This window comes from Microcaecilia unicolor, chromosome 10 (assembly GCF_901765095.1).
Source record: "Microcaecilia unicolor chromosome 10, aMicUni1.1, whole genome shotgun sequence".
In the NCBI taxonomy this organism is placed as follows: domain Eukaryota; kingdom Metazoa; phylum Chordata; class Amphibia; order Gymnophiona; family Siphonopidae; genus Microcaecilia; species Microcaecilia unicolor.
In genome coordinates, this window is record NC_044040.1 from 18,485,427 (window position 1) to 18,499,622 (window position 14,196).

The window sequence follows — 14,196 nt, forward strand, 5'->3', positions numbered from 1 at the left end:
GCAATGTCCACTTTTCTTTTCCAAATTGCTCAGTGTAAATATGTTGTCCAAGCTGCAAAGTGGGGGATGAATTAGATTTAATTCAGGGTGGATATTTGCATGAATCTGCAGCTTTTTGGTGTACTGTAGAGTCTTGTATGTGTATCCATAGGCACCGACTCCGTGGGTGCTGAGGGTGCTCGAGCACCCCCAATATTTCACCCACCGGAAGTTCCCTTCGTCCCTCCTCCCTCCCTCCTTTCGAGTTCCAGGCCCCCTCCCTCCGAATTTTAAAAGTCATCATCTTACCTCGTCGGGGTTACGGCAGCAGCAGTGGTGAAAAGCGTTCAGGCTCGGCGCTTAGTTCAGTCTTCCCTTCTCTCTCTCTCTCTCAGCTCTGGTCCCGCCCTCGGGAAGGGAAGACTGAACTAAGCGCCGAGCCTGCACGCTTTTCACCGCTGCTGCCGCCGTAACCCCGAAGAGGTAAGATGATTTTTAAAATTTGGAAGGAGGGGGCCTGGAACTCAAAGGGAGGGAGGAGGGACGAAGGGAACTTCCGGTGGGATGGGGGCCTTGGGAGGGAGGAGGAGGGGCCTTGGAACTCGGAGGGAGGGGGACGAACCTGGAACTCGGAGGGGGCAGGGGGGATGACCCTGGAATTCAGAGGGGGGACCCTGGAACTCGGAGGGACTGGAACTGGGAGGGAGGGAGGGACTGGAACTCAGAGGGAGGAGGGGCCTGGAACTCGGAGGGAGGGGGAGGGGGACAGGAGGAATGCACCACCTGTAAAAAAAAAAAATTTTCAGCACCCCCAATCATTTTGAAAAGTTGGCTCCTATGAGTGTATCAACTATGAGACAGCAGTGACTGCTCAGGAAATTTGACTGAATTAGACCGCTTGCTAGAACCGATCTTGCAAGCGTATCAACTATGAGTAGAACAGCCAACTGGCTCCAGATTCACCTAACAAGGTTGATCCAATTCTGGGCTCACCCCTTTGCATGCAGGGACTTGTAGTTTTGATATCCCAAATGAATTTCCCAAGAAACCAAGACTACAAGTGCATGCAATACGGTGAATCCCAGATTGGATCAATCCTGTTGGGTGAGTCTGGAGGCAGTTGGCAACCCTAAATTTTGGTACCACAGTCACTGCATAAGGAACTTTGGCTAAATTAGGACTGGTGGTTACAGGTGTCTTACATAGCCGATACTCTTACAAATGAGACAGCAGTGACTGCACAGGGAACTCTGGCAGGTCTTCATGACATTCAGCATGAACTTATAAGACAATAAGAGTAGTCATACTGGGTCATACCAATGGTCCATCTAGCCCAGTATCCTGTTTTCCAAACAGTGGCCAAGACAGGTCGCAAGTACCTGGCAGAAACCCAAATTGTGGCAACATTCCATGTAGAACCCCAAAGAATAGCAAGATTCTGGAATCATAAAGAGTGACAAGATTCCATGCAGAATCTGAAAGATTAGCAACATTCCATGTAGAACCCCAAAGAATAGCAAGATTCTGGAATCCTAAAGAGTAACAAGATTCCATTCAGAATCTCAGAGAGTAGCAACATTCCATGTAGAACCCCAAAGAATAGCAAGATTCTGGAATCCTAAAGAGTGACAAGATTCCATACTACGAATCCCAGGGCAAGCAGTTGCTTCCCATGTCTGTTTCAATAGCAGACTATGGACTTTTCCTTCAGGAATTTGTCCAAACTTTTGTTAAACCCAGATACACTAACTGATGTTACCACATCCTCTGGCAAAGAGTTCCAGAGCTCAAGTATTCGTTGAATGAAAAAATATTTCCTCCTGTTTGTTTTAAAAAAATTTCCATGTAACTTCCTCGAGTGTCCCCTAATCTTTGCATTTTCGTTTATTTGATTCTCTAGTGGAGGGAGCAGCTTTCCAATTCACTTATTTTCTCTCAAGGATGAAGTTAAGATGCTACAGAACAAAACAGAATCTTGAAGACTGTGTCGTGGAGACATTTCAAACCCTTTTCTGGGCAGTCCTGCTGCTTTCAAGGTGAAGGGAAAGCAAACAGATATTTCAGCTGGTGACTGGGTGTTACCTGAGCTCCGTGCTGTCTGCAAGGGAAATGGCTGGCTTCCTCAGGGCGCTGCTGCATGCCTGGCTGTTACTGCAATGAGGACGGAAGAACACAGCAATTTGTTAGTCTATTGGACATTAGGGGATAATTCTCAAAGCCATTTCCAAGCGGTAAACAATGGTTTATTGATAGAAATAGTTAATTCTAAAATTGCTTGGAGTTTATGTGGGTAAACTATGCATTCAGTTTTACCAATGGCAAGCAGAGGTATTATCAGAGTCGGAACAGGGTTTGAACGCACATGCTTACTTTTGGATTTTGAAAAATATTTCAAGGACAGTTTGCAGAAGCTTATGTGTGCATGTAATTTTGGTGGAATAATTTTCAAAGGGAAATCATTCATATAGTTTCCCTTTGAAAACGGATGTACTTTGTATACCCTGATGCACAAATTAGACGGACCAGTACAGAATTACCATCTTACTGTGCAGGAGCGAATATTCCAGGAGACTGACCAATTTATTCCCAGCCCAGTAATGATTCCGTAAACAATGACCATAACTGAGTCCATACTGAGCCGGCAGCAGTCAGTGTGTTTCTAAGGATGAAGGGGTGTGGGTTTAATCAAGGCTGGTTTTAGAAATAGTGGGGCCCAGATCAGAAATTAAGGAGTGGGCCCCCTGATCATTGACCCCACTCTCCTCCCCTTCCCCCGATCTCCCCACCTGCATTGCTACTACGCAGTCTGGTCATCTCTTACCCTTCTCCCCGGCAAGGTCCATCCCCTTCCCCTCACCTTGTGTTCTTTAAAAATTTATTTCCCTTCTCACAGGGGCCCCGGCAAGGCAGTCATCCTCACAAGCTGCCCCCAGCTGCCCCAAAACTCTCTTTCTCTGCCACGATCTGCCCAGAAACAGAAAATTGCATCAGAAGAGGGCAGAGAGGGAAAGCTTCAAGGCAGCTTGTGAGGATGACTGTTGCCCCGGGGCCCCTCTGAGAGGGAAAGACATTTTTAAAGATGATCGGGAAGGTGAGGGGAAGGGAGGAGGAGATGGAACGCGATGGGGAGAAGGGGAATAGATGCCTAGACTGCCAGGGCAGCTACCCTGTTTGCCACTCCCCCCTAAAATCAGCCCTGCATTTAATATACCACCTTTCTAAAGTACAATCAAAGTGGTTTACTTTTTTCTACCTGGGGCAATGGAGGGTTCAGTGGCTTGCCCAGGGTCATAAGGAGCTACAGTGGGAATTGAACCCAGTTCCCCAGGATCAAAGTCCACTGCACTAGCCACTAGGCTACTCCTCCACTAGCAACATTCCATGTAGAATCTGAAATAGTAGCAACAGAATCTCAATAGTAGCAACATTCCATGTAGAATCTCAAATAGTAGCAACAGAATCTCAATAGTAGCAACATTCCATGTAGAATCTCAAATAGTAGCAACATTCCATCTAGAATCTCAAATAGGGAAAGGGAAATGCACTTCATATAACACCTCTCTGAGATTTTTGCAACTACATTCAAAGCAGTTTACATAGTATATACAGGTACTTTTTTGTACCTGGGGCAATGGAGGGTTAAGTGATTTGCCCAGGGTCACAAGGAGCTGCAGTGAGAATCGAGCCCAGTTCCCCAGGTTCTCAGACTGCTGTACTAACCATTAGGCTACTCCATATATTCAGTGTTGGGTCATATCCGGGCACTGGCAGTACCTGGAAGTTATGTGGGTATGACTGATATTTGGTGGTGGACCTGCATATCTAGCCGGGCAAAGACAGGACTGCTGTTTAAGAAACATGGCTTGATTAAGTGCCACTGAATAGTCGCTCAGTGAGTCGCTCCTGCCTGGTTAAATCATTTTGAATAATCAAGCCCAGTGTTTATAAGCACTTTTTACAAAGGCTTCACCCGAACCAAGTCCCAAGCATCGGCTCCTACAAACCCAGCATCTTACTCAATCTCCATATTCAGCAGCTCCATGAAAGCACTGAACGTTCCCATCTCATAGAGCAGGAAACTGTTGTAACGAGACCAGCGTAGGACCTCCGAGTCTGAACTGCACTCTCCAAACACCCCTGTGGTAAAGAGAGACATTGAACATAGTAGAATGGTCTGCACAAGGTTTAGTCATTCGGGAGCTATAGTTTGTTTCATTTTTAGTCTTATTTGCTTGGGGTTTTTTTTGTTTTTTTTTTAGATCGTGAACCACTGTGATCTGTCAGTTAGCTAATGGTGGAATAGCAAATTTTAACAAAGTGTAAATTTTACACACCGATTGCACCTCAAAGTATTGTGAGATCCTATCGAGAGGCAGATTTACCCACTAACTAAATTTGCTCCCTAGTTCACAAAATCTTTACGGTGATGTTCCAGGCTACATGATTAATCTAATCACCCTACCACCCAGGAATGCGATAAGACTATCCCGTTCTTACTTAAACCTTCATTCCCCAAGCTGCAACGGTCTCAAGTATAAATCCACATATGCTTCATCCTTCTCCTTCATCAGCTCACAGCTCTGGAATGCCTTACCAAAAGCATTAAAATCCATCCCAAACCATCTAAATTTCAGGAAATCTCTCAAGACCTTCTTATTTGGAAGAGCCTACCACAAGGACTCAACCTGTGTCTCCACTTCCAGACACGCATCAATCTAATGACAATTCTGGGCTCACTCACCCTCCCTCCTTTTCCCCTGGTTTCTCTGTTCCTTTTGTTCCTTCCCTGGCCTTTCCGCTATTTCTTATGTAGGTTATATCTTGTATTAGTTTAATTCACTGGATTGGCGTTTGCCATGACGGTGCGATGTAAGCCACATTGAGCCCGACACAGTTGGGAAAATGTGGGATATAAATGTGATAATCAAACATATAAACGGCGAGTGACCGAACTCACTCACAAATGCGCAGTAAAGACCCTCTCTGTCCCGCCCCCGCGTCAATACGTGATGATGAGGGCAGGACAGAGAGGGTCTCTACTGCGCAAGGGGAGGGACGAAACCGCCGTCGCTACCGCTTCCCCCCCCCAAGGTCGCCGCCACCACTCTCCCCACCCGGAGTCGCCGCCGCCACCCACCCTCCACCCAGGCCGGGCCCTCGCTCCGCTATAGAAACAGCGTCAATGCAGCATCCAGCTCAGCTGAGCTGCCGTCGGCCTTCCTTCCCTGCCTGTGTCCCGCCCTCGCCCACGCTGTTTCAATAGCGAAGCGAGGGCCCGGCCCGGGTGGAGGGGTAGCGGCGACTCCGGGGGGGCCGTAGCGGTGACCTCGCTCGGAGGGGCAGCGGCGAGGAGAAGGGGCATTTCAACCCCCCCGTCCTATCCTAGCCCGTTTTTACGGGCTCAATGGCTAGTAAATAAATAAATTACCTATAAGCCTTCATCTACAGCTGTCTTCTTCAATGCTACTCTTGCTTTTCATGCTCATCATGTATACCATAGTTTAAACCATAGTTTGAATGTTTAAGAGCAATGCTGCTACCTGTTTCTGATGATAAACAAAACGGAGGTACCCTGACTAGCAGACTGAGTGGCTGAGGAGACTGGCACAGGAATACAGAGAGCTGGTCAACGCATGCCAAGGGCTGCACCTGGGAGTCTGTGTTTCCTACGTTACTCTACAACACAGCTTCCCAAAGTGTGGGTTGGGACCCCCACATGGCATCACGACACCCACATTTGGGGTCACAACCTGAGTGGGCTCTCCACAAATGCATCATTATTTTAAGCCTCTGGGTAATATCAGGAAGGAACCCGACTGGCAGCGTTCACAGACAGCTGCACTGTGAAGACCCTGGAGGCTTTCAATGGAAGTAAATCCCGGACCGGCTCAATCTGTCCTCCTTGTTCTGGAGTCATATGGTAACCCTTGCTCTCTAAAAATCCTGGAGTCTGGACAGAACCAAAGACCAAAGACCGTGCTCCTTCTGTAGTTACCTTGGACCAAATAGAGAATAACTCGGGCCACACTCAGTCTTCTGTCCCTGTTGACTACCTCCAGGCCATCCAGCAGTTGCATTATATAGGCTTTCTGACGAGCAACATCCAGTTCCACCCATTTTGCATCCCTCACTGGAAATCAAAGAAGAAAACAAGAAGAGTTAACAAGTATTCCTGGCCAAGCTACAGATTTTTGGCCTTCTTATTTATTTATTTATTTATTACACTTGTATCCCGCACTTTCCCACTAAAAGCAGGCTCAATGCAGCTTACATAGTAATAGGTAACACAGAATTTTGTTATATAAAGTAGGAAATTAAGTATAACATAGTAATGATGGGTAGTAATAGGATGGATGGGTAGGTAGAGATAGGTGATAGAGAGGAAGGTAAGGTGGGAGATAGAGTCTGGGTCAATGTCGTTTTCTCTTCGGTATATGTAAGGTAGATGGGTTCATTAATCTGCGTCCTGTGGGTAGGCTTGCTTGAATAAATGGGTTTTTAGTGCTTTCCTGAATGGTAGGTGGTCATGGATTGCTCGGATACGTCTAGGGAGAGCGTTCCAGAGTTGGCTGCCCAGGAAGGAGAAATTGGATCCATAATAAGTTTTGTACTTGAGACCTTTACAGTTGGGTTAGTGCAGGTTGAGGTACTTTCGCGAGGATACAGACATGTTTCTTGCTGGGAGGTCGATCAGATTTATCATATAGTCCGGAGGTTCTCCGTATATTATCTTGTGGATTAAAGTCTGGGCTTTGAAGTTGATGCATTCTTTGATTGAGAGCCAATGTAGTCTTGCACGGAGAGGAGTTGCATTCTCAAAACGTGATTTGCCAAAGATGAGTCTCGCTGCCGTATTCTGGGCAGTCTGAAGTTTTTTCAGGATGTGGGCTTTGCAGCCTAAGAAAATACTATTGCAGTAATCAGCATGGGTAAGTACCGTGGATTGCACTAAATTCTGGAATGTTTTCTGAGGTAGATATGGCTTTACGCGTTTCAATATCCACATCATTGTGAACATTTTCTTTGTGGTGGATGTGGCGTGATTTTCGAGGGAGAGGTGGCTGTCTAGTGTCACTCCAAGGATTTTCAGGTTTTCAGAAATGGGGATTGTAGTGCCGGAGGTGGTGAGATTAGATGGGGGGATTGCGGAGTGCTGAGATGAAAGGATTAGGCACTGTGTTTTTTCTTTGTTGACTTTCATCCTAAAGGCGTTGGCCCAGGAGGTTAAGATGTTCATGTCCATGGATATTCTATCAGAGATTTCTGTTAGGTTAGATTCTTCTGTTTTGGAATCCATGGCAGCTGATATTCTACTTTAGAATTAACTGTTTGTCACTGTGCAAAGCTAAAATCTTTAGGTGACCTATGTCTGGTTTCTGCTCATATCTGCTTAGGTTGTGATGGGCCAATGTGACTAGTCATAAAGAGGGAAATTTTCGATATGACGTCTAAGTCTGACTGATTCCCTCCAGTGATCATCTGGTCGTTTAGGACACTCTTTTGCTCCTTATTCATTAGAAAAACAGGTCTAGCTCAAAACGTCTTAGTTTTAGTCCTGGACGGTTTTGCTTTGTTCCGTTAATGGCTGTAAAACGTCCAAGACTTAGGAACGCCCAAATCCTGCCCTTAACACCCCCCCCCCCCCCCCCCGCAACACACTCCTCATGTGTTTTGAACACACTTCTGACAGACTTCATAGAAAAAGTCTAAAAATTGGTTTTGAAATTATCGATTTGGACATTTTTGTCAGAAAAATGTCCAAATGCTGCTTTATGCCACTTTTTAGACGTTTTTCTCTTTTTCGAAAATGAGCTCCAAAGTCAGCTATTAATTGGCACTGGAACCCTTCTCTCGGTCTTCTGGTCATGGTGTCACCTCATAGCAGGCACTAGGATACTTCTGCAACCCTGTCAGTCATCACACAACTTATTCCTCAGGCACCGAGACATATTTGCCATTATCTGTAACAGTGGCGTAGCCATGGGTGGGCCTGGGTGGGCCAGGGCCCATCCTATTTGGGCTCGGGCCCACTCAAAATTGTGGTAATCTTGCTATGGCTGGCAGAGATCCTCAAACCCCACCAGCTGAAGATTTCCTCCTCCTCAGGCGGCCAGTGCTCTTCTAAATGGCAGCTGGCAGCACTTGCCTCGAGCTGAAACCAACACCAGCCCCTCTGCACATGCTTAGTTTTCATGCCCGCTGGCTGTGGCATCAGCTCAAGGAAAGTGCTCCTGGCTGCTGTTTGGAAGCGCGTTGACTGCCTGAGCAGAAGGAAATCTTCAGCTGGGGGGGTTTGTAGATCCCCTCCTGCTCAGGTATTTAATATTTTAGACTTGCAAGTGGAGCAGTGAGCGAAGCAAAGCAGAGCAGAAGGGGGCTAGGGATAGGGGGGCATGAATTCCATGCCCACCCACCTTGGACTCAGGCCCACCCAAAACTGTCTGTCTGGCTATGCCCCTGAATTCTGTAAGGATGATAAATTCATGGTGGATGGCAGCTGCCTAGAAATCTGTCACCCAAGTCAGAAAGGGGAGGTAAAGTGGTCCCAAAGTCGGTGAAAAAAGTAGAAAAAGATATGAGGACATTTGCTCCAGGAGGTCTCCTGACCCACGCTTGAAAACTGTATGAATCAGACCATTTGGTTCTTCCATTTGCTAGGAGAACTGTGGCTTTGTAACGAGATGTTATTTGAAGCAAAAGTCACGGACAGGCAAAGTCAGATACCTTGAAGTTTGAAATCTTCTTCAAAACATGTTCTGTTCAGGTTGAATTCTGGCTCTTCAGTGTAGCTGAATAATTCTAGCATAAAGAGCGAGAGAAAGCAAAGAAAAGAGAGAATCAGATGTGCTGTAGCCGTGAGGTACCTCCTGCAGCACTTGTAAAAAGACAAAAGTATCTGGGTTTCTCCAGTACTTCTTGTCCAAATTGAACATGCTTTACATTACAATATTTAACCCTCTCTCTGACCTCATGGGCGGTCTGTGCCCTGAAAAAGACAGGTACAAATCAAGGTAAGGCATACACAAAAAAGTGGCACATTTCTTGGGCAGGTCTTTTTCTGCCATCATCTACTACGTTACTATGTGCAACTTTCTTTAAATTAGTCACCTTATTTTCTAACTCCTCTTACTCTCTTACCTATCTATATGTTCCATCTTTGCTTATACCCTACACTGTCAATGAAAATGTTCTATTACGTTTTGTGTTGACATTGTAAGAAGTATACTACGCCATACTTTGCATTGTTATTTGAATATTTTTACTGCTGTAATTGCCTATTGCTCATGTTTGATCTATTCTTACTTGGGTATAACAAAAGAGAGGGAACAAAGTACAAACTAAAGTCCAAACAAAAAAACAGCACCACGGGCCTTTAAAATGGAACAAAGTTCTTTAATGAATGAGCCTTGACCCTAGGGTCAAGGCTCATTCATTAAAGAACTTTGTTCCATTTTAAAGGCCCGTGGTGCTGTTTTTTTGTTTTGATCTATTCTTACTGCACACCACCTTGAGAGACGGCTGAGGGGAGACATGATAGAGGTCTATAAAATAACGAGTGGAGTGGAACAGGTGGATGTGAAGCGTCTGTTCACGCTTTCCAAGAATACTAGAACTAGGGGGCATGCGATGAAACTACAGTGTAGTAAATTTAAAACAAATTGGAGAAAACTTTTCTTCACCCAACGCGTAATTAAACTCTGGAATTCGTTGGCGGAGTACGTGGTGAAGGCGGTTTGCTTGGCAGAGTTTAAAAAGAGGTTGGACGGTTTCCTAAAGGACAAGTCCATAAACCGCTACTAAATGGACTTGGGGAAAATCCACAATTCCAGGAATAACATGTATAGAATGTTTGTACGTTTGGGTAGCTTGCCAGGTGCCCTTGACCTGGATTGGCCACTGTCAGGGACAGGATGCTGGGCTCGATGGACATTTGGTCTTTTCCCAGTGTGGCATTACTTATGTACTTATGTCCTCTACTTGGCTCACTTTTATTACATAGAGCAGTGATTTAACCTATTGTGATGTCATAGTGGCTCATTCCACCAATAAGAGCCAACCTCATTAGTGATGTCACAATGGCTTGATTGTATAGAATGTTTGTACGTTTGAGAAGCTCGCCAGGTGCCCTTGGCCTGGATTGGCCACTGTCGGGGACAGGATGCTGGACTCGATGGACCTTTGGTCTTTTCCCAGTGTGGCATTACTTATGTACTTTTTTATTTGTAGTTTAATAGGCTCATTTGTAACTACAGCCATTATTTTCAACATCCAAATTGTACCCATGTATGTTCTCTGTTTTCCTCTTAACCTCTCATCCCTGAACCACCATCATATCATCATCCAACCTCCCCCCCCCCCAAAAAAAAAAGGGTATCAAGCATATCCGTCAAACCTTTTGAACATTATTCTCCTTATCCACATTATTCTCTGCCCCCCACCCCCAGCCCACTCCTATTATACTCAACATAAACAAGAATAAACCTCAAAAATATTAAACTGACAGATCATCTTTTGCGGGTTTTCCACCAAGTAACAAACACTTTCCACCTTTGATCAAATCTCTGCATATTATATTACCTCAATGTTACTATGAGATCTATTGTACATTTTTCACACCATTTATTTTTCACTTCTATCCTGCTGGGCAATTTTCCTTCTCTCCTTGCCATTTGGCAGCTATCAAACGGTAATGGGTAATATGAGAGTCAGGATTCCCCCTCTTCCCTTTGACCTCAAGCAACAGCAAACAGAAAGCTGGATCAGTTCGCATTGCAATCCTCCTTATGTCTCTCATCTTATCCTGAACATACAACCAGAAGGTGCAACTCATGGGACAAGTCCACCATATATACCACCAGCTCCCCTCCACATCCTCTCCAACATAAGCCTATTTTTTTTGGATCTTTATGAGGGCAACATGCACTTTGTGTAGGATTTTAAAACAAATTTCCTGCATTTCTACCAAGGCATCTATACACTTTTAATAGAGTCTTCCATTCAGTATTTAACAAAGATCTCCCCAAATGTCTCTAGCCTAACACCCCCTTTAAAAAAAATGATGACCGCAAGGGCCAAATTCATTGCTTCTGTTTGCATAAATTTGCTGCAGTACTACAGAGGGCAGTGAATGCAAAACAGTAGACTTTAGCAAATTTTATCACTTCCAACATCCTCCCTGGTGCGGCAGCAAAAATACAGTACACAAAACGAAGCAACAGGATTCCAGCTGTGGCCCAACAGAGACATAAATATTTGACCATCACATTTATTTAAAAATCAGTGTGGAAAAAGTGCAAAAGGTTAAAAAATGAAACTGTTACTAAAACACTAACCTTGGTGGAAGGGAAGATAAGAGAAGCCCCATAGTAACTGTGTGATTGTAGTCTTGAAGATGAACTCAAGGGGTCATTTACTAAGCAGCGATAGCATTTTTATGCACTCTGATTGGCGTACACTAAACAGTCCAAAACTCTGCTGCGCGACTCATTTTCCACCAAAGTCGCTATGCTCACATTAACCCTCTCCTTAAGTCACTTCACTGGCTCCCTATTCGTTTCCGTATTCAATTCAAACTTCTATTGGCCTATAAGTGCATTCACTCTGCTGCTCCCCAGTACCTTTCCACTCTTGTCTCTCCCTATGCCCCCACTCGAGTACTCTGTTCTGTAGATAAATCTCTCTTATTTGTCCCCTTCTCCTCTACTGCTGATTCAAGACTCCGTTCCTTTTATCTTGCTGCACCTCAAGCCTGGAATAGACTTCCTGAGCCTGTACGTCTAGCCCCATCTTTGGCCGTTTTCAAGTCCAAACTCAAAGCCCACCTCTTTACCACTGCTTTTGACTCCTAACTCACTTGTCCTGTCCTTTATCCTCACCTCTTTATTCCCTTACCCTTAATCGTTCTGTCTGTTTACCTGTCTTATCTAGATTGTAAGCTCTTTGAGCAGGGACTGTCTTTTTGTGTATGGTGTACAGCGCTGCATATGCCTTGTAGCGCTATAGAAATGATAAGTAGTAGTAGTAGCTTTAGTAAAAGACCCCCTCAGCTTCTCGTGGTATATGGAGTTTGGTGGCTTCAGGGATACCAACTTTAAGAAGGACTTAAACATGCCACAAATCTTAATAGCTTGTTCTTGGCAGATTATATAATAAAGCAACAATGGAGGAGTGGCCTAGTGGTTAGGGTGGTGGACTCTGGTCCTGAGGAACTGAGTTGGATTCCCACTTCAGGCACAGGCAGCTCCTTGTGATTCTGGGCAAGTCACTTAACCCTCCATTGCCCCATGTAAGCCGCATTGAGCCTGCCTTGAGTGGGAAAGTGCAGGGTACAAATGTAACAAAAATAAAATAGATACTATTGGAGATTCTACATGGAATGTTGCTACTATTGGAGATTCTACATGGAATGTTGCTATTCCACTAGCAACATTCCATGTAGAAGGCTGCGCAGGCTTCTGTTTCTGTAAGTCTGACGTCCTGCACTTACGTGCAGGACGTCAGACTCACAGAAGGAGAAGTCTGCGCGGCCACATTGGTGATCTGCAAGGGCCGACTTCTACATGGAATGTTGCTAGTGGAATAGCAACATTCCATGTAGAATCTCAAATAGTAGCAACAGTGGAGGAGTGGCCTAGTGGTTAGAGTGGTGGACTTTGGTCCTGGGGAACTGAGGAACTGAGTTCGATTCCCACTTCAGGCACAGGCAGCTCCTTGTGACTCTGGGCAAGTCACTTAACCCTCCATTGCCCCATGTAAGCCGCATTGAGCCTGCCATGAGTGGGAAAGCGCGGGGTACAAATGTAACAAAAATAAAATACAATCGAGTACAGCAAGACACAGCAGCAACAGTAAAATCACGATGTTGTCAGATCCAAAGGCTGAAAAATGTAAACGTTTGCTCTTGTGCAAAACAAAAAGATAACTCAATCTATCAAAGTCCTAGAGAACTGGAAGAACGATGGGGAAAAGAAAACCATGGAATGTGCCTCGGTTGGACAGGGGAACGGGAGAGCAATTTTCAATGCAGTTATTCCTCCTTTTCCTGGAAAAATTAACATATGTAAATGGAAGGAATGGAGATTTAGGAGACAGAAGATTTTTTTTGTTGTTATAAAAAATGCCCTTTACTCATGTAAATTGTCATACGCGAATAAAGATAATACAAGATTTAAGGTTTTATTAAAGATGCACTATTTTTTTTTTTTAATATTCTTATTTATTGCGATTCAAACTATATCCAGGTACAGCCATCTCAGAATAAACAATAAGCAATTACAGTGTTTCAGCTGCATGACTTTTTTAAACATTTTGTCCCAACTAACCCCCCCCCCCCCAACCCTACCCTCCCAACCTTCCTTTAACAATTCAATATCTTGCTTCTTGCTACTGGAGTGGGAGAGTCCCAAAATGGAGACCAGATGTCACAAAACTGTTCACCTCGCTTGGAGGCCAGGTCCCTTATTCCTTTCTTCTCTAGCGCACAGGCTTGGATCATTGCTGACCTCCAGTGGGATAGGGTTGGGCGATCCGCGACCAACCACAATTGCAAGATGACACGCTTTGCCATCAAGACTGCTCTCTTCAAAAATGCTTTAAATCCCACCGGGGCCGGCTGTTGTATCCCAAAGAGATCAAACAGTTGTCGTGGAGGTGGCCTCCACAAATGGTTCCAAATCTGGGATACATGTGTGCTCAACTCAATCCAAAAAGATTTTATTAATGCGCAACTCCAATACATGTGTCCCAAATGCGCATTAGCACCATTGCACTTTGGGCAGGTATCAGTGTCCTGAAGACTAGCTCTATATGCTCTGTGGGGGGATACGTGCAGACGAAGCAAACATTTATACTGCATCTCCCACCAAGCTGCGTTCTCCGTCGTTGAGTACAAGGATTTGAGACACACCCCAATTTGTTCTGATTGGAGGTTAAGCCGCAGTAAAGATGCACTATTTTAAATTGGCTTTTGATCTGTGGTCCGGAATGTGGGAATTCTTGCATGTCTCTATCATCTTTAATGTTAGGTAATATTTTAGTATTATGTAGTGTCTGATTGAGTGACTCTTGTTTAAACCTGGGTTTAAATTTTTCTTTCAATAAAGGAATTCTTTTCCTTCTTTTAATTTTATTTGGAATAAGTTTTGTAAACCGCTCTGATCTGAAAAAGTGAGCGGTAAATCAAGCTTTTAATAAAGATAAAGATAAGTAGTGATTTTA

General features: G+C 44.7%; 1 protein-coding gene across 1 annotated transcript in view; it reads right to left on the reverse strand.

Moving 5' to 3' along the window:
- Nucleotides 1-14,196, reverse strand: part of STRIP2 (striatin interacting protein 2) — an 82,926-nt gene that overhangs the window by 56,821 nt on the left and 11,909 nt on the right. The window contains exons 3-6 of the mRNA XM_030216999.1: nt 8,704-8,778; nt 5,975-6,109; nt 3,996-4,116; nt 2,062-2,130 (exon numbers count right to left, since the gene is read on the reverse strand). Coding sequence (XP_030072859.1) covers nt 2,062-2,130; nt 3,996-4,116; nt 5,975-6,109; nt 8,704-8,778 — 400 coding nt within the window. The remainder of the gene's footprint in view (nt 1-2,061; nt 2,131-3,995; nt 4,117-5,974; nt 6,110-8,703; nt 8,779-14,196) is intronic.